The sequence below is a fragment of the Rutilus rutilus genome, assembly GCF_951802725.1.
Source record: "Rutilus rutilus genome assembly, chromosome: 1".
NCBI lineage: Eukaryota > Metazoa > Chordata > Actinopteri > Cypriniformes > Leuciscidae > Rutilus > Rutilus rutilus.
The window spans coordinates 33691394-33713196 of NC_140209.1; the positions used below are offsets into that span (position 1 = coordinate 33691394).

The following is a 21803-nucleotide window of genomic DNA, read 5'->3' on the forward strand; positions in this document are numbered from 1 at the left end:
GTTAAGCCACTTCACTACCTATCCATTTCCTGAAATTATAAAGCTGTGACTGAAGGAAAAGAGTGTTAAGGCAAACTCTAAGCCTGCCTGGCCAGCAGGATCAAGCTGAGAGAGATAATAACATGCTGTTTGTTTTACAGTGCACTGCAATGAGAATTAAGAGCATTCATGAGTGCATGCTAATGTGCGACCTTTAGGCGTTGCACACTTCTTAAGGACAAAAAAAAAATCAGAGCATCGCACCGTGGCTTCCTATTTCCTGCTTCAGAAGGAAAGAGGAAAACTAGCCTGTTCTCAAAAGCAATGGGCGGAATGAAGCGCACCACCCTTTCCTACATCCTGCAGGGAAACAATGAGTCCACTCTCACAGAGGTAAAGACAGAGGAAGATAATAACTAAAAGAAACATAAGCCTATGTGTGGGTTTCATGCCTTTTGAGCAGAAACGGCATCTATTTGTCCAGCAGTACCATATGAACTGAGTTCATACGAAAGTACCATGGTATTACAATCTCAGTAAAGTGCTTTTGTAAGGGAAGACTCCTGAAGACACTCTCTGCAGGCTCGTCTACTTCCATCCGCACTGCAAGATTTCACTCAGGTCCCATATGCCACATTGATTTGGAGCGATTTTAATCTCCTTATCAAATTATCAGTGTTGCTCTAGTCTACGTCAATGAATGAACATCACTCTCAACAAATAAACACCTGAATACATCCATCATAGACATACTGCTGTTTCTCTGTTTTTATGAACCCATCAAGAAAGTTCCAGAGATGCTTCCTCAGCAAAAAGTGAGTCGATTCCCATCAACTCTTGATGAGCAGGCAAAAACTACAGCTGTCAAATCGACTAATTGCAATCTATCATAAAGGCTTGTGTATATATACAAACTTTTATGTTAGCTGTTTCATTTCGGTTTGCCCTTCTAACAGATTATGTATGTGAACACATGTCATAATACAGATAGAGCTACCATAATAATATAATGTTAGAAAGGTCTAATATTAATATACTACAATTGCCCTAGGCCTAGTCGCATATAAATTATGATCAAAAAACATGTAATCTGTGACCAGAAGGAAAACACAGAACACCATTTTTGATTGATTTATAAAGTATTATATATTAATATTACATTCATTAATATAATTTTGAACAGACAGATTTACAATATAAAATGTAGGCTAGATTTCAGAAGTTGTACATGTAACAAGTAAAATCAAAAATTATTTCTGGATTATAATCCCCTTCTTATTACAAAAAAACATTGTTACTTTATTGTTGCATCCTTTGTATTTGGTCTTATAGTGAACTACTGATACATTGTTGCTCGGCAGTTTCCCACTGTTTACTGTTATAATAACAATTCAAAGAAAGAAAAAAAAAAACTTTCATTCAACTTTCATAGCGCTATCCAAGGTGTAAATTACACGTGCTGACTTTAAAGTTTTAAAAGGGACAGCCTTAAGCGCATTCCCGAACCGCCAAGTGATATATCTGTTTGAATAGATAAAAAGAGTAGTTCCGATTTCACTAGTCATCATCACGTTACAGTCCATGGAGTTTAATGCATCATATTTTCATCCCCACCGAGTTTAATCATTTCAGATTTGAAACCCCCGTGTATTCATTGCAAAGTACTTCATCCGTTAAAAGAGTAAAACTGAAGTAAGTTGCAGTGTCATACTGTTGCGAAGTGCGGCGAGTTGAACTAAACAATAGGTTCATCCCTGTGTAACTCGTGGCGGATCTCTTTATCTCTCCATTCTCGTGAATCCCGATGCGCGGGACAACTACTGCACAACACCTCTACTGTCCAACAGTCGCTGAAGTTCCCCTACCTGTTAATCTTGTGCGCAAAAGCCCTCCGTTCGCTGGCTAGACTTGCCATCCCATATAAACAGGGAGAGCTCCTTTCCAGTTTCCCTGTACTTTGGTAATATTATTGTGGAGTGGAGTCATTAGCTTCCTTGTGTCACTTTGGCGCATAATAGCGCCTCCTCGCGGTCTGGGGGCGAATGGCGCCGTTGACGAGCTCGCCAAACCGGTTTACAATGACGCACCTGTCTTTATCTTTGGGGATCTGCGATGTTTATTATTTCTAGAATAGATCATGCAAATAAATTGTTGAATGTTTTTCCTACTTAAAAAGTAATAATGCTAATTTTGCAGATTACCAAGGACACCACAAGCCAATCTGTGATCATACGGTGTTAATATAAGTGTTACGGTGTTAATAAAAGGACAAACAAAGCATATTAAAGAAATATATACATTTATTTATTTATAATAGCAATCAGAAAAAATTATGTTTACTGTTAAGTAGAAGCTATATTGTTCATCATTGAGTTTCTTTAACCGTTAGAATCCAGCCGTTAGTTGTTTTGGTCAAATGTGGATATTTCTCGCATGGGGAAATGTAAAACCCGGAGTAGAGCTGGGCGGAGTGATTACTGAACGCTTTGAGTGGGAATGGAAATCTCTGTCGATCCGCTCCACTCTCATACACGCCAATCCAGGCCGGCTTTCAGTCTGTGTGTTGCTTTCTAACAAGCGAATCTTGATGTTTTGGCTTCGTCTCACTGAGAAGAAACGAACTAGTACCAAGACATACGAAATAACCACCTGTTTGTCTGAAACGTAAGTTCCTCGATGAATTACTTAGTTAAAGAACTGTCGTATAAAACCAAATATAAAATTTACACACAACCATACTGTCTGCTGAAAAAAAAACAACAACAAAAAATAAAACCACACAATTGAAACCCGCATAGAATTTGTAATGGCTTTAATTGTTATAATGGGAATTGTATTGGTTTTAATGGAAACTGTAATGGTCCCTGTGGGTCTCTGCTGGCAATTTGTTGCCTTCTATTATTTGGTGGCTTGTTAAAAGCACTAATGGAATACTAATGGAATATGGCCAAAAACACACTAGGCTACTGGACAGGGTTGCCAGGTCTGTCCAACAAAACCAGCCCAAACTCCCATCCAATATAGCCCAAAACAAGCCCAATAACTCTATCCAAATATCTCACTCAAAATATTCCACCCCCATACCTAAATACATATTTTACAGCCACTACTATAATGTATAATATGTGTAATGTATATTGTACATTATACATATTATATGCAAAAAAATGTATAATATCCCAATAGATGCATTCATTTTTTTTTATTTTTTTTTTTTTTTTTTTTTTTTACAAGTTATGCAATATTTCAAACCGTGGGAAAACCATGAACTTGGAAGCACTCCCACTGGAAACCATTATGTAATTGTTTTAACTTTAAATGGTTAACAGTTGATGGTTTGTAATGTTTGTATAGGGTATTTGTAGTGGAAATCATTAGAACTTCTGTGATGGATTCTATTTTTATTTCAGCAGGGAATGTGGTTTATCCAAACAGAATTAAGATTAGATTTTGTATATGAAGTATAAATATTACCATTTCGATATTTCACAAATATTTCACTAGCCTATATACATTTTTAGAAATATATTAATCTAGATACAATCATGGTAATTTTTAAGCACAGCAGAAAAAAAAGAAAAGAAAAAAAACATTTTCTAATCTTATGGCAAGAATTACTGATTTCCATAGTCATGGATTTTTCCCTTAAATATGTTGAAAATCTATATCTAGAGATATAATCCCTACCAAAACAGCATTAGGCATTAGAATGCTGCTGGTGCACTTTATCATAATGCAATTAGTGTGATGTAGATCTAAATCTAGGCCTATTTATCACAGCTACACCGCCCGGCCAAAAAAATAAGTTGCTGTTTGGAATTAAATAGGCAAATGCTTAAGAGTCTGTGGTTGGATCATTATTGCAGTGTTTATTATGTTTCTAGCATGTAATATGTTTGGCGTCAGTTCTTCTAACCCTAATTGATGGAGTGTGTAGCTTTTCATTTCTCAAACAACCATGTAGGAAGACAAGACACATTGCATCACAACATGTATTTCCATCAAGAGGTGCATACATTTTTGGTGATGTATTGTCAATGCAAGAGTCCAGCACTCTGTAAAGTCTCCTCCAGCACATCCCAAAGACTTCCAATGAATTTAAGGTCTGAACTCAGAGGAGCCAATTCATGTGTGAAAATGATTCTTCGTGCTTCCTCCCAACCATTCTTTCACAATTTGAGCCTGATGAATCATTGTCATCCTGGAAGATGACCATGATGTGTCTTCCTATAGGAACATGGTTGTTTAAGAAATGAAAAGCTACACATTCCATCAATTACTGTAGGGTTAGAAGAACTGATGCCAAACATATAACATGATAGAAACATAATAATCACTGCAATAATGGTCCAGTCATAGACTCTTAAGCATTTGCCTATTTAAATCCAAACAGCGACTTTTTGGCCAGGCAGTGTATTTATTCATGTACATATCTTTAATTAATGCGAAAGCCTATGATAATCCTCTTATTTGTGTTCACGTATACATATCCATATATTAAGAGTTACACCCACTCTATATATACACACATGCATCTACCTATTTTTCACATTGCTTGTCTTCCCTCAGCCTTTTGCACAATTTACAGTACTTTGTATCTCTGCCTTTTTCTCTCTCAAAGATTTGTATTTATGTACTCCTTTTCTATATTGTATTTACTCAGAGACCCATATTATTCTTTCCCTGTGTTTCATGTTTAATGCAGCAGTGCCTCAGGGGATCACTGAAGTTATATTACCTTATCTTTTCTATCGGCCCACACATTTATGTGCCTATATGTTATATTGTTGTATGGCCACCAGAGAGCGATGTACTCCACAAGTGCTGGAGCATGAAAAGGCGGTGGCCAGGAAATAATGACTCAACCCTCCACCTTATTGTCTAGATGCAGCATTGTCCAGAAATAAAATATCACGTAGCCAGAATTCATACATTTTTCACATGAGTTAAATAATTGCACAAATAACCAATTACTGCAATAATATAGAGTTCAGTATCCTTCTGTTTAACAATAGAAAGACATCTAAAAGTCATTGTTGCATGCCAGGTTTCTTTCAATTTCTCACTTCTTCCCCTGTCAGTTGAATGGAGATAGTTGCAGCAGCGCTACAGATCTCCTAATAATACTTCAAATAGCAAGACATCTATGTTTATTTCTCATGAATCAAGTTCCACACGCAAAAGCGGATTACCAGGAGGCATTTATTGACATTTTCCTTCGCCCAAGGACACACATTTATCAGTTTAGACGGAAGCCATCATTCCTCTCTCCTTCTCCCCGCTGTAACCTCTCCCCATCCCCCACGGTCAGTGAGGTATGACCATACAGTGCTGGCTGCCTCCTCCCTATAGCTCAGCTCAGCACCATGCCCCATTAATTCAGCACCAAGGAGAGCTGCTAGTGCAGGTACAACAAGCCAGCACTGACCTAAGGAATGTTTTCAGAGTGAACAAGGGCGTTTCAGGAGACACTCCTGCCATGTATGTAGTGTGCTTTATGTGTGTTTGTGCAGTCTGTTCCCCTCACAGCAGTCTGTACTCCAGGGCTGATACCATGCTAATGAAGATTAATGAATCTCTCTCCTCTCTTTGGCTTTAGACACCGTGCAGTACTAAAAGCTGATGCTTGGTATCACAAGGAATAAATATAGATCGGTGTTGTGAAGCTTTAAGGCTTTTTCTGCCGCAGACTTGCTGGGGATTTTCGTGTCATTTGTTAGGAAGTGTGTGTTACACTGGTTTTGAAGGATGAACTGTCTATACCGATGGGAGTGGACTGGCTCAGAGATGTAATGGACCATCATTCGAGCAATTACATTAAGAGAATTACCGCATTGCGACTGTCATACAAACCCAGTACATACGTTCATGGCGTGTGCACTGAACACATGCATCCTTGAACTCTATGGCAGTCTGATGGCAGTGATGCAACATGTGACATCCAGATGGAGAATTAAAAATAGTTTTGCGTTGTAAATTGATTGCATTTACTGTAGGCAGGCGGCGTTTCCATCATTTCTTTCTTTTCTTCCCTTTCCCTCTGCCTCTCCACGTCGAAGGCTTTCAGTTCCTCGACCAGCACTATTGTTTGGCTGCCCCTCCCCCCACGGGCAGGAGAGCACCCCTCATCCCTGCTGCATTACTGAAGAACAAAAGAGAGAGTGTCAGACACCACCCTCTAGATCTCTTTCACGCCCCAGCCCCCACCCTGCTTCCAGATGGGGCTGCCTTTTTTCCAGGGTCTCTCTGAACCCCAAGAGTCCTCCAAAATGGACGTGCCCCTCCCCCCTCCCCACTCTTCAGCTGCCCGTCATCCACCTGCTCTCTCTGCCACGCGCCCGTGCCCAGAGCACGCCCCCTTCCTCATCCCACCCTTGCAGCCAGCTCCTTTCAAATCTTTAACCACTTGCTTTCTATGGCCTAGCTCTAGGACATTACTTTTGCAGCTGTAAACCTTCTTTTTATGATATGCGCTCCTTTGAGGCCTGCAGAGGGGGGAGGGGACATAATGTTTGCATATAATGTGAAAACGGTGTGCGATGAAGCAGTGCTACTCAACTGGTTTTACTTCACAGAGCAGAATTTACATCGGATATCAAGTGATGACCCAATGCAATACCAAAATATACCAACAAAAATCTCCTTATGACATGTATTAATATCACCATGGACTGCATAGACCCAACAATATACAATATTAAAGAGATAGTTCACTCAAAACACAAGATATGTATATAAAAAAAACAACTATTTTTGTCCATACAATGAGGTTCAATGGGGTCCAAAATAAGGCTGTCACAGTATCAGATTTTAATTTAACAGTTGTTATAGGAAAACTAACTTCACAATAACATTATTAGGTCCGTCATTTACGATTATTTTGGTAGCCAGTAAAATTACTTAAAATACATAGGTATAATAACAATGAGGCAATAATAATTGGTTCAGATAAAGTATCAAAAACAAGTACTCGTAAGATTTTATTGAACAACGCTGTTAAAAGCTTGGGGTATCCAGGACCCCAGTGCAGGTTGTTGTTGTGTATGTGTGTGTTGGGGGATGTTTTGGGTCCCTCTCGGTTGAAGTCTCTAGCGACGGCTCTGATTGCCAATATTGCTTCACCTTCACCCTGGAGAAAAAGTAGTACACTTTAGCACACTTTAGAGTACTTATTACGGAAATAATATATACATTTTAAAGAATAGACTTAAAGGGTTAGTTCACCCAAAAATGAAAAACGTATCATCAATTTCTCACCCTTATGTTTTTTTAATGAAATCTGAGAGACTGATGAGTCCCTCCATTGACAGTCCAAGCAACTACCACTTTGTCGCTTTAAAAAGTTCTTGAAAGAGATTGTGAAACCAATCTATATGAATCGAGCGATTTTAATCAATTTTCTGAAGAGACTCGATTGCTTTATCTGATGACCCGATTGAATTTAGGCTTTTATTCACATATAAACATTGATCAGAAAACATAAACAGAAGCTCAATCGTACCTAATTTATGTGTAAGAACAAACCTCATTGGTTCTTGCTGAAGCTCAAACGTGCTGCGTAACACACGAGAATGAACTTAATTGGTTCTTGCTGAAGCTCAAACGTGCTGCGTAACATGATAGTGAACCTAATTTATTCCTGCGGAAGCTCAAACGTGCTGCGTAACACAAGAATTAACCTCATTGGTTCTTGCAGAAGCTCAAACGTGTTGCGTAACACGAGAATGAACCTCATTGGTTCTTGCAGAAGCTCAAATGTGTTGCGTAACACGAGAATGAACCTCATTGGTTCTTGCTGAAGCTCAAACGTGCTGTGTAACACGATAATGAACCTAATTTATTCCTGCGGAAGCTCAAGCGTGCTGCGTAACACAATAATTAACCTCATTGGTTCTTGCAGAAGCTCAAACGTGCTGCGTAACACGAGAATGAACCTCATTGGTTCTTGCTGAAGCTCAAACGTGTTGCGTAACACGATAATGAACCTAATTTATTCCTGCGGAAGCTCAAACGTGCTGCGTAACACAAGAATTAACCTCATTGGTTCTTGCAGAAGCTCAAACGTGTTGCGTAACACGAGAATGAACCTCATTGGTTCTTGCAGAAGCTCAAATGTGTTGCGTAACACGAGAATGAACCTCATTGGTTCTTGCTGAAGCTCAAACGTGCTGTGTAACACGATAATGAACCTAATTTATTCCTGCGGAAGCTCAAGCGTGCTGCGTAACACAATAATTAACCTCATTGGTTCTTGCAGAAGCTCAAACGTGCTGCGTAACACGAGAATGAACCTCATTGGTTCTTGCTGAAGCTCAAACGTGCTGCGTAACACGAGAATGAACCTCATTGGTTCTTGCAGAAGCTCAAATGTGTTGCGTAACACGAGAATGAACCTCATTGGTTCTTGCTGAAGCTCAAACGTGCTGCGTAACACGAGAATGAACCTCATTGGTTCTTGCAGAAGCTCAAATGTGTTGCGTAACACGAGAATGAACCTCATTGGTTCTTGCAGAAGCTCAAATGTGTTGCGTAACACGAGAATGAACCTCATTGGTTCTTGCTGAAGCTCAAACGTGCTGTGTAACACGATAATGAACCTAATTTATTCCTGCGGAAGCTCAAGCGTGCTGCGTAACACAATAATTAACCTCATTGGTTCTTGCAGAAGCTCAAACGTGCTGCGTAACACGAGAATGAACCTCATTGGTTCTTGCTGAAGCTCAAACGTGCTGCGTAACACGAGAATGAACCTCATTGGTTCTTGCAGAAGCTCAAATGTGTTGCGTAACACGAGAATGAACCTCATTGGTTCTTGCTGAAGCTCAAACGTGCTGCGTAACACGAGAATGAACCTCATTGGTTATTGCAGAAGCTCAAACGTGCTGCGTAACACGAGAATGAACCTCATTGGTTCTTGCAGAAGCTCAAACGTGCTGCGTAACACGAGAATGAACCTCATTGGTTATTGCAGAAGCTCAAACGTGTTGCGTAACACGAGAATGAACCTCATTGGTTATTGCAGAAGCTCAAACGTGCTGCGTAACACGAGAATGAACCTCATTGGTTCTTGCTGAAGCTCAAACGTGCTGCGTAACACGAGAATGAACCTCATTGGTTCTTGCAGAAGCTCAAACGTGCTGCGTAACACGAGAATGAACTTCATTGGTTCTTGCGGAAGCTCAAACGTGTTGCGTAACACGATAATTAACCTAATTTATTCCTGCGGAAGCTCAAACGTGCTGCGTAACACAAGAATTAACCTCATTGGTTCTTGCAGAAGCTCAAACGTGTTGCGTAACACGAGAATGAACCTCATTGGTTCTTGCAGAAGCTCAAATGTGTTGCGTAACACGAGAATGAACCTCATTGGTTCTTGCTGAAGCTCAAACGTGCTGTGTAACACGATAATGAACCTAATTTATTCCTGCGGAAGCTCAAGCGTGCTGCGTAACACAATAATTAACCTCATTGGTTCTTGCAGAAGCTCAAACGTGCTGCGTAACACGAGAATGAACCTCATTGGTTCTTGCTGAAGCTCAAACGTGCTGCGTAACACGAGAATGAACCTCATTGGTTCTTGCAGAAGCTCAAATGTGTTGCGTAACACGAGAATGAACCTCATTGGTTCTTGCTGAAGCTCAAACGTGCTGCGTAACACGAGAATGAACCTCATTGGTTATTGCAGAAGCTCAAACATGCTGCGTAACACGAGAATGAACCTCATTGGTTCTTGCTGAAGCTCAAACGTGCTGCGTAACACGAGAATGAACCTCACTGGTTCTTGAAGAAGCTCAAATGTGTTGCGTAACACGAGAATGAACCTCACTGGTTCTTGAAGAAGCTCAAATGTGCTGCGTAACACGAGAATGAACCTCACTGGTTCTTGCTGAAGCTCAAACGTGCTGCGTAACACGAGAATGAACCTCATTGGTTATTGCAGAAGCTCAAATGTGTTGCGTAACACGAGAATGAACCTCATTGGTTCTTGCTGAAGCTCAAACGTGCTGCGTAACACGAGAATGAACCTCATTGGTTATTGCAGAAGCTCAAACATGCTGCGTAACACGAGAATGAACCTCATTGGTTCTTGCTGAAGCTCAAACGTGCTGCGTAACACGAGAATGAACCTCACTGGTTCTTGAAGAAGCTCAAATGTGTTGCGTAACACGAGAATGAACCTCACTGGTTCTTGAAGAAGCTCAAATGTGCTGCGTAACACGAGAATGAACCTCACTGGTTCTTGAAGAAGCTCAAATGTGTTGCGTAACATAAGTGTTGTATAACACAAGCATGAACCTCATTGGTTTTTGCGGAAGCTCAAACATTGCGTAACGTTGCGTAACACACAAGAATGAACCTCATTGGTTCCTGCAGACGCTCAAACTAATCTATATGAATCGATTTAGTCCAAATTTTCTGAAGAGACTCGTTTGCTTTATCTGATGAACAGATTGAATTTAGGTTTTTATTCACATATAAACATTGATCAGCAAACATAAACAGAAGCTCAACCGTACTTAATTTGTGTGCAAGAACAAACCTCATTGGTTCATGCAAGTGAGCTTCTGTCTACCACAACTGACGTGTGAGTTGATGAATGTTTATATGTGAATAAAAGCCTAAATTAATTCTGTTCATTCATCATATAAAGCAATTTTGTCTCTTCAGAAAATTTGAATTAAACTGCTCAATTCATATGGATTTTTTTTTTTTTTTCATTTTTATGAACTTTTTGAAAAATCAGTGTGGTAGTTGCTTCGACTGTCGATGGAGGGACAAAAATATCTCAGATTTCATTAAAATATCTTCATTTGTGTTTCAAAGATGAATGGAAGTCTTAGTGGGTTGGAACGACGTGAGGGTAAGTAAATGATGACAGAATTTTTCAGTGAGCTAACCCTTTAAAGGGGTGGCATAATGCCCCTTTTTACAGTGTGTAAAATAAGTGTCTGTTGTCCCCAGAGTGTGTATGTGAAGTTTTAGCTCAAAATACCACACAGATGTTGCCGGGGGCGGGGTTTATATAAATTTTAGGGTTAGTGATGTCACTAACCCGGGAAGGATGTTGTGTAGTCCCTACCAGACATTTGTTGTAGTCCTTAAAAAACGATTTCTTTAAAAGCAAATATCTTAATTTGCTTTGAACTTCGAGCGGATGTTGTTTATGCTCAAATAGCAACATTACACATAACTAAAGTTTGAAAAGTGAAATCATAATCAACCACCCCTTTAAGTGTATGATGTAATGTTTTCAGACACTCAATTGGATGTTGTTTACAATGAGATAAAAATATAGTGTAAATAGTAGAAAATGTATAGTTTAAATCTATATATCTATAATCTAACTTTAGAGTGCTTTTTTGATACTTAACTATATAGACCCCAAGTGCATTTTTATATGTAATTTCATAATTACTTCTATTGTCTTTGAAATAAGGTTAAGTGTACTGATGAATGTACTGATAATCATTTATGGTAAACTAAAATATACTTTAATGTCATTTCTATTGAAAATTATAAAATCTATGTTTCATTTGTAATAATGAAGATTAAATTGAAAGCCTTTCAAATATATTAACTTAAAGTGTTGTAAAAAAATAACACACTACAGGCAAAATTATAATCAAGTACTTTGCACATGCTTTAGTATGTTAGTCAACACATTAAAATACGTGCATTTCATTCAAGCACGAAGGGAAGCAAAAATAATAATATACACTTACAGTTGCATTGTATTATTTGAATTAGCATAGTTTTTCCTTAATGTCCGTCACTGTATCAGACTTGTGACCCGCTTTTGCATTGTCACCCAATACTGCAGTGAAGGACAGGATAATATGACTAACTGCAAAGGGTGCTCGTAGACGTAGTGAGATCAGAACATCACGAGAAATGTTTGACATAATCAGCACACTTATTTTTGAGGCGAAGGCGAATGATTTCAGAATGAGTCACTAAGTCTGCAGTAAGATCACGGTTTGCTTCTTAAGTTCTGCAGCGGTAAGCGGTGATGCCGGCTCACGCGAAGAGGGGGCAGATGCTTATTTGATTGTGTTTCTCTGAAAGCTTTGACACATTGCATCCTCCGAGCCATATTTGCTTATGCCTTCCCCCCACAGCGCCCTCCTGAGCCCCCAAGGGAACGGTGGAGAGGAGCGGCACTGGCCCGCATCTGTCACGGGGCAGCTGTTGGTCACTTAATGGAATTTGTCCTGTTGCTGATGGGCCAGGGGCAGTGGGAGGTTGGGCTAATGACTCCCAAATCTGTTAAAACCTTGCCAATTACTCAGAGATAGTGAAATCTATACTGCCAATTTACCTTCTACTGTCACACTCTTCTTAAGAGCTGATTAGTGATAAACCATGACTGATAATGTTTATGGTATGTCCACTGCAGTCGCACATTCCTGCATTTAACTTGCACAACATTCAATCATTTTTTGCTCTAAATTAATTTCGGATTCAGATTTCTATGGACCCCTGTCCTTGCCGGCTACTGAATTATGATTCTTCTGAATTCTCTGAATTGTGTAGCTTTACTGCAAAAAAGACAATATTCAAACTTTGGATGTGTGCCAATAAGTGGCAGAGCTTGAGTTTTTCAATGTAAGTGCAAGATCCAGAAATTGGATGAAGCCTATATCCAATAGCTTCAAAGACTAAATAAATAGGAATTTATGTAGATGGACACATTTATTTATTTAGCTATAGTCTATTTATTTACTAAACAATGTTATTTTATATTCCAAAATCTTGTCTGTGTATATCATAGGACTTTTCACACTTGAAATAGTTAACACTGGGTCATGCTAAACCCTGGGTAAAAGGAATCCTGGGTTATCTTTATTCACGTTTCACACTGCTCATACTATACCCGGGGTTAACAATTAATCCTGGGTATTCATAAGCTGACGTTTCACACTGTACGTTAACCCCTGATGCCGCGTTCACACCATGTTGTAATTACAGTAAATAAAGCCCCATATGTTTACTTTGAAGTCATGCACAGTGCCACTTCAAGTCGAACACACCTTCTGCAGTGGTCAGATGGTACAGCGTCCACATGTTGCAAGTCATAGCTCTCAGAAAATGAGTTTATTGTTATTATTATTATTAGAAGTTCTACAAGCACGTGAACTATAATTACGAAGGTATACACGTAATAAGCATGAACGCTCCTTAACCCGGGGACCGTTTCACACTAGCAATTTAGACATTTCATAGTCTAAATAGTTCATAGACGTTTCGTAGTTTCAGCATTTGAGGTGAAAAATGTCAAATGGTGATAATTGAAGTAAAGAAGGGACCATTTTATTGTCACCTTTATAGTCCAAAAAGTCCATTCAGGATAAACTGTCGGCAATATATAATATGAGGATGCTCAATACTCAAGCCTTTATGTAAACATATCATGTGCCGCATTCGTCCAATCAGTGACAATGATACCGCAAATAAGGACATATGGGGCTTTATTTACTGTAATTACAACATGGTGTGAACGCGGCATCAGAACGACGATAACCGCACAGTATGAAAAGCCCTGATTTTGTTCCGCTATAGGTATAAAATCTACTGAGTGTTTGGTTAGTGAATATGCAATTTACAGCCATATAGGTAATATCTAGAACCAGACATATAGGCGACATATTCATACATATACATATTCATAGACGTAACATTTATAAGTAGTATTGAAAAAAGGTTTAATAAAAAGGATAGTCTATAAATAAATAAATATGTGATTGATGTATGGTTTGTTAGGAAAGGACAATATTTGGTAGAGATACAACTATTTGAAAATCTGAAATCTGAGGGTGCAAAAAAATCTAAATATTGAGAAAAACGCTTTTAAAGTTGTCCATTTATGTTCGCGCTTTTTCTGCATCCACTCACAAAAATACATTGTTGATATATTTAAGGTAGGAAATTGACAAAATATCTTCATGGATCATGATCTTTACTTAATATCCTAATGATTTTTGGCATAAAAGAAAAATGGATAATTTAGACCCATACAATGTATTGTTGGCTATTGCCACAAATATACCCGTGCGACATGCGACTGGTTTTGTGATCCAGGGTCACATATTACTAAAAGAAAATTAAAATAAAGGGAAAAAGAATTTAGCCAGATTGGGTACAGATTTGTAAATGTAGTCTAAATTAAGCTAGTTTGGGGCCAAGTGATTTGTAGAGAAAGTATTAAAAATAGTTTTTAAAACAATTAATTTAACATCAGTTCAACCAAATCTTTAAAAACTATGACATGTATGATTTTATAAAATAGAGCCTGAAACTCATAAATAAAGAAATAAAGACAATGCATTTGCCCATGCATGACAGGCTAGTGCAAGTATTTAAGTAATGGGTTCCTTTGCAATTAAGCCACCATAAGTGCCTTCTCTTGCCTTCATTCCAAGACATTGTGTTTAGAAAGCTTTTATGTGTAACTGTTTGACTGTAAGACAATAAGCATTAAGCCACTAAGCATTACTCTGATTTGCATGACTCTGATTTTTCCCCCCCTGACCTGCAGGAAACACCAACCCCCACAGCCATGCTCGCCATCCACGCGAGTTCAAGCAGCCAAATCAATGAGAAGAAAGAGAAGTGGGCCCTGTTCCTCCCTCTGCATCTGTCAAGAAGCAGTAGAGGGAGGGGTTCACTCGTGGGATGGGGAAGGGAACAATATCAGTCCATCTGTCACAAACAGCCTCATCTCCGCTACGATGAAATGTAGCTCCAAAGTAAATCAACATGTTACTTCAGCACATTTATGCATTATTGATGGCTTAAGCCATAAAACTGATCAAAGTCGCGCAGTGTTCAATTTACTGAGCGCCCTGCGCTGACCAATCCTCTTAAATGATTGTCTACCAGGGTCACGCAAAACAGCAACTCAAGGCCACAGATATAAATATATATATGCGCTCTAAAATCTGAAGCATGTTAGTGTTTTTCCTCTACTGTTACTTGATAAAAACTCTGCATCTTCGGATAAAACCTCGACAGCATGCAACACACCCCAGCCTGATGGTTTGTCTCATAAGTGGGATATTTACTGCCTCCCTTCCCCCTCCGAGGCCTCATCCTGCGCTCTCAGTGGCAGGTAGAGCTGCAATCTCAGTCATTCATATTTAATTCTAGCAGAGTTTCCGGCCAGACTAATGCGCTATTGATTGCAAGTCTCCCATTACAGTAGGGCGAGAGGAAAACGGGAAGGGTAAGAGAAAGGAAAAGAATACCGAAGACCGAACACGAGCAGGCAGGAAAGAGAAAGATGAGGTGGTTTGAGACTGACCATAAATCAGACACGAGCAGGGGTAGAGAGCGATCTGACATTTAAGAAATATGACCGGTTCTTTTAATAAATAGAAAATTGGGTGGATTATGTGCAGTGTTGTGGAGTTTTCCTCTCTCAAATCCTCACACACACAATTATTTTTAGGCCCGAAACATTTTCAAGGAACCCAAATTCCATTAAGTCCGGAGTCCGTCAGCGGCAAAAGCGCGCGAATGCATTTAAGTGTAATTAAAGGTACAGTCAGAGTACACTGACATGCTAGAGAGGGGCTTTGCTTTGCTTTCTTCAGTGCAAGCTGCATCTAGATGTGCTCATTTATGTGTTATGAGAGAGAGCCTGCATGCTTGTGCAAGTGGAAGAGACGGAAAAGCGAGAGAAAGAAAGAGAAAGAGGGCATTCTGGTGCTTTGTGTATTTAAGGTTTTCTCCCTGGATACCAACGCAGATGAGTCGAGATGAAAGATTAATAACAGAATCTCTATATTTAACAAGATCGGGTGTAAAACATGCTCCCTAGAAGACATGAGGCCTTCACTCCCACCCACAGCCCACTGTCATATGAGCAAATGTATAGGCGAGGAACTGGGAAATATCTTCAATGTTTATGCATGTGTTTGTTGCGCCTCACGCGATAACATGTGCGTGCCAACACATGAATGCGGCGTATGGCAAGCTGAGGAGAATCAATAAGTAAAAAGATGACAAGCAATGTCTATGTCAGATTCTTCCTCCCACAAGCCTGTCTGCTCTAATAATAGCCCGGAGAAAACACAGAAAGGCAGAAGAGGAAAAACAAAGTGAGGGGGAGAAAATGCCAAATAATGCATGCAGGGCCAAATTAGGCCAATATCCATTACTCAAAAATGGCCCAGAACTATGTGGAGAGGCTGTAGGAACCGCCACACCAACCCAACTGCGACCCCCACCCTTCTGCTCCCACAAGCCCTTACCACTCGAGGGGCTGGGAGTGTTACCCTGGGGCTCGGAGCCCACTAAACGGTGGAAGCACAGGCCCAGAGCGCCCATCTCTCACTACTCTAATCCAATCAGACTCAGCAGCTCTGACTCTCTCCTAAAAGCCCAGCAAAAATCACATCAGCCTCTGAAAACGCAAAAACACTCCACTACATGAAAGCCGCCGTGTTGTTTGTAATGCATGAACGTTTAGTAGGTTATGTGTGGTACATGAAAATGAGGTTGTAGCCAAAATGAGGGGAGATTGTGGACATGCGAAGTATTCTTTATTAATTATGGGTGTTTATTATGACTGCCTAATCTTGTAAGCATTCTTATCACACCTTCTCATGAATGTGCTGAAGTGCTAAAGAGAAAGCCAACAAACGTGTCCAAATCCCTCCTTCATTTTGCAAGTTGTTACTTGTGAAACTGGATAACCAACTAATCTAATCAAGCTTTGGTTATTATTTTACAGAACACAGTCGGTGTGACTCAAAGTGTTGGATGAATTATGACAGTTTATAATGGGTTCCAAAAGTCTGAGATAAAATAATTTTTACTTTATAATTTCCTTCCAAACTGAAAAATTTAATTAAATTATAAACTAAAAATTATATATTCACAGCATTCAGCGTATTTCATAATTTGGGTGACTTGTACACTTAAAATGAAAAGTTCCAAAAGGGAGTTTTCACAGTAATGCCGTTGAAGAACCATTTTTGGTTTCTCCAAGTACTTTTCATCAGAACATTTTTAAGATCTAAAAGAACCTTTTTGCACTATAAAGAACCTTTTGTGTAATGGAAAGGTTCCATGGATGTTAAAGGTTCTTCATGTAACCTTTATTTTTAAGAGTGTTCATGAATTTTTACAATTTCTTAGGGGTGTAACGGTACACAAATCTGATGGTTCCGTAAGTACCTCGGTTTTGAAGTTCGGTTCGGTATGGTTCGGTACAGCAGGTGGGAGAAAACTAAACCTAAAATAGATTTTTATTAAACTGGTTTAATGAACAAATTGTCTATCTTTAAATTAATTCAATTATAATTAAAAGTTTCTTAAGGAAAAAAAAAAAATATATATATATATACTGTATATATCTGCTAATGCTGTAAACTATATAGGGAGCCCTTACCTGCACATTACTAACAGAGCCCATACTATTCAGTTGCTATTTATTTTTAGATATAATAATCAACAAATTGTATGCAAACATTTGTATGCTGGACATAAGGCAAAAATTCTGTTTTTACTCCAATTCGTTATTATATTTGTTATATTATGTAATTCAAAAAATAGCTAATCATTTACACAGTGGCTATCAATTTCATGAGATATAAGACATCACTAACAGGTTAAAGTAAAATATTATAAATATATAGGCTAATATAGTGCATATTTTTAGACAGAGTTCATCTCTCTGGTGAACTAACAAGCTGTGGACACTGAATGACTTGCCTGAGGTAAATGTAATGTTACATTTTATGCTACATGGCATTGTTTACAAGAGTTTACTGATGTCTTTCCGCCATTGAAACACTGATTGAGCGATTACACAAGATATAATACGCTTTAGTAAGTTTAACTGTATCTTTCAGCATACCTTCAGATGTTCATTCATCTTTATTCTGTAACTAGTATGAGGAACTTGCGTTCACTCGCGTTCTGCGCTGCCGCTTAAACTGAGGCACCTAGAACAGTGATCTGCCACGCCACATCAAAGAGTGTTAAAACTGTGTATTTTTGTTTGAATTTCATGATAAAATGGACAGAAATTGAAAGATGAACATCTGTTTCTTATCTAAAAGAACAAAACGCGGAGCTTATTGCGATTATTGGTGGTAGGCTACAGGACGAATTCGTGTACCGTTACTCCCCGTACTATTTCATCAAATGTCAAGCAAGAACACTTAGTTTTATGACATAAGGTAAAGTGAGGTCAATCTCAACAATGGGCCGGGGCTGGGCCAGGGCTGGCCCAGGGCAGCAGGGGGCTGGGTGCGTTGGGTACGCCATGAGAATATCGCGATACGCACCGTGGTGTGGGTTTGAATATCGTTACACCCTAATGCATAACATTTATGCAAGTGAGAAATGTTTTATTAGGAAGTCTTTTCTGTTTTTGCCTTAAAGGCATTAGCACTAAAGCTGCATGAGCTGCACAGTATGTCAAACCTGATAATCATGTTCCCCGGCATGATTTAAGATGATCCGAAGACCTTCTTGAGCTTCAATAGAAGAACATCTGACCATCTGTACAAAGAGTCATGACGAATGTCACAAATTTACTTCAGAATCTGAATTTATTATCCATTTGACGTCATAACATTTCTTTGGTTTAAATCCATTAGAAGTTTAATTGAAAATCATCTCAGATTTTCAAGTGGTCTCATACTTTTGGACCCCACTGTATATATATATATTTAAGGTGCATTTTAACTAGTGCGATTTACAGCTTGCACATATTTATGTAGGTGTCACCAAGTTACATATAAACTCAACATAACAGCATCCTATGAGTCAGGACCCTTTATGATATACTGTCAAAACAAATGCCAAACAGTGTATTGACTATTATTATATGAGCCGTCACGCTCAGCATAGCTGGGTAATGAGATTCCTCTTCATTATATGTTCTTACATCCTGTGCTACCGCTTTCAGTATGTGAGCAGAAGTCCAAATTATGCTGAAATGTAGTACTCAAGATTGTTAATTCATAAGATGTCTGTAAAAGAGGTAGAACTAATATTGAAGCACTGGGAAAAAGCACTGGAGAGAATATTCAAGAGTGGTCATGATATTGAAATGAAATAATCATTAAACTGATTAATTAATCATCTGAACCATGTTTGGTTTCATTTGCGTGTATTTTATGCAAACATTAAATACATGCAAAGTGATATGTAACATAAGCACATTTTAAAGTAAGGAATAACGTCATAGCTGTATACAAAGTAAGCCATTTTAAAAGACTGCCAATTGGCAATACAAAATCCATGAGAAATCTTCTTTAGCACAGACATTTGAGCCATTCTAATCCATTGCCTCAGAACATAATAAGGGGGATAACACTAGCTGTAGCAATGGAACACATCTGTTTCACACAATCATATCTCCTGCGCTGGTGCTAAGTAGATTCAGCGCGATCATAACATGCTTTCTTCCCATGAATGTAAATCCACAATTTGCAAATGCAAAAAACAAGTGTATACTGTAGTTCCTTGTTTCCTCCACCAGTGCTATCTCCAACAACCACATTTGGATGGCCATAAAAAGTGATGAAAATCAATGATATTTGAAAGAGCAAAAGAGAGCCTTAGAATCTCTTATGCTGTAATGATACGGGGGACAAAAGCACCAGTCTCTTAATCGGCTCTTCTGGATGGGACTCCTCAACATTAAAAATCATCAGTGAAATTACTGAAAGAGCTTCAAGCAACTGCCATGCTTGATCCTCTGAATCAGGATTGTGAATAGGTGCTTCAGATGCCCTCTTACCCACGGGGTGGATTCAGTCGCCCCAGTGCCAGCAAAGACCTCTAATGAGCCTCTGCAATTAAGCTGGTTTATTCACGTTAAGTGTGAACGGGGTGTGTGCAGAACCGTAGGCAGCTAACAGACCTGTTCTCTTTGTGCCACAAGTGCTGCCTTTATTCAGCTCACAAAGCAGAAAACAACACCCGCATCTATAATGGCGCAATCTTTCCCCTCACTCGGTCGCCACTCTGAGGAAAGTCGCGACTTGACAGAGGAGAGTGGGCGGGGTTAAGACAGACTGACAGCGGGGCCCATCTCGATCCTCTTATTAACGCTTAACGAGTGCTTTCCTCATGCAATATTCATCGCCACTAATATCATCCAAGCTCTGAGCTGAGCTGGCTACTTATGTAAGGCAATTATGTAAATATCAGACAGGGCCCACACTCAGAATCTGACTGGGGTAGAGATGCGGGACAAGAACCGAGAGGAAGAAGAACTGAAAGTGAAAGGGAGCATGAGAGAGAGGAGGACGAAAGGCAGCAGAGCGAGGAATCGCAATCCATGCCACAGCGCCCGGTCGAGTCAAGATTACTGGAGAATGCTTGGCCTTAACGGTTAACCCCTAACCCAGAAATGCACAACGTTCGGCGCCCCCGAGATCATCGAAAGGTTAACGAGTTTGAACGCATCTGCCCACTCAGCCCATTTCCTAAGAACTCATCAGCCAAAATATATATAATTGTGTATATTACTCACAGTAGACACAACGAGAAAATGCTGTTTTTCTGATCTGCATTACAGCGCATTTGCCCGCCAACGACAATACCACCCACTCGGTACCTCTCTGACTCCTGATACCTGTGCTGTGACTGTCTACAATCTGCATAAATACAGAGAACTCCAGCCGAAGACGCGCAACACACAACCATTTCCACAAGGTCATCCAAGGCCGATGCAGATGTAGGTGAGTTCCAGCGACCCGTGGTCTCCGGCGCGCATATAAACAGACGAAAATAAACACCATCCTCTAGTGGGAATGACAACCCCCTCACACCTCCATATTTCCATAAGCCTACATGCTCTGCAACCATCTCCTCCAACTTCACCCATACAGACACAGCGGAGACTCCTATGAAACTGCCAGCATCATCCGCATAACAGAGATATACCGAGCATGCTTCCTCAGGTCAAGGCCCTGTGGGGGTCTGTGCAGAAATAGGTCATTTGTCACACATCAAGTCCTGGGGCAGGAGATGCATTATAGATGAGACCAAACAGCCTGTCTCAGTGAGCTCTATCCACTCCCTAGACTGGAAATGGGGGGGAAGGGAGCTTGAGATAACAACTGCTGCAATCAGTGTGTCGATGTTTAATATCAGCACCAATGAATCTCTGATTTCATTGTTTTTGCATGCGATTATACAACAGTTAATAATGTGTGACATCTATATGACACTGACACCCAAGATGATGTCTTAATCCATATTGTATGATAAGAAGATTTTTCTCATTGTAGGCACTGGCCTTTGTGTCATTATGTAATCTACGCATTCAACACGCACCTGACATGATAATATATAAATGGTTAATTAAGTACAGGCGGGTATTTAAACAGTGGGCCGTGTTATGTCCAGAAATGACCTTCACACAGTTATGCCTTCGCACGGCCGTTCTGCATTCTCGTTTTTGAACAAACGGCAAAGACTTACTCACGCCATTTACTCAGCTTTCTTAGAAAATGCAGCGCGCCAGACTACAGGACGGAATCTGAGGAGCTACAAGGACAAATAATGTGAAATCAAGAAAGAAGAAAAAAAAAAACTGAGCCATGAGTAAGGGGATGAGAGAGAGAGAGTAAGAGAGAGAGGGGCAAAGAGAAGGAGAAAGCATGGCTCCTGTCTTTTTCTGCACCCATCTGTTCGGAGTGCAGGTGGAGCTCTATTCACTCAGCTCTGCATGCGTGTTGGGGGGCAGGAAGAAAGGGAGGGCAAAAGGAAAGAGTGGAGAGATGGTGGTGGGGGTGGAGGGACGGGGGGCTCTCGGTGATCTCTCCTGAAGGGGATAATGGGAGAGGAGCGCATTG

General features: G+C 39.8%; 2 protein-coding genes across 4 annotated transcripts in view; both read right to left on the reverse strand.

The window, feature by feature from the left end:
- The window catches only part of dock6 (dedicator of cytokinesis 6), a 53342-nt gene extending 51369 nt beyond the window's left edge, over positions 1-1973 (reverse strand). For 2 of the 3 annotated variants that reach the window (XM_084418942.1, XM_084418941.1), the window contains exon 1: positions 1845-1973. In XM_084418942.1, the coding sequence (XP_084275068.1) occupies positions 1845-1894 (50 nt within the window). In that variant the 5' untranslated portion in view covers positions 1895-1973. The remainder of the gene's footprint in view (positions 1-1844) is intronic. The other variant, XM_084418943.1, reaches the window with a different exon arrangement.
- The window catches only part of LOC311304609 (vascular cell adhesion protein 1), a 660847-nt gene that overhangs the window by 463178 nt on the left and 175866 nt on the right, over positions 1-21803 (reverse strand). The window lies entirely within an intron of this gene.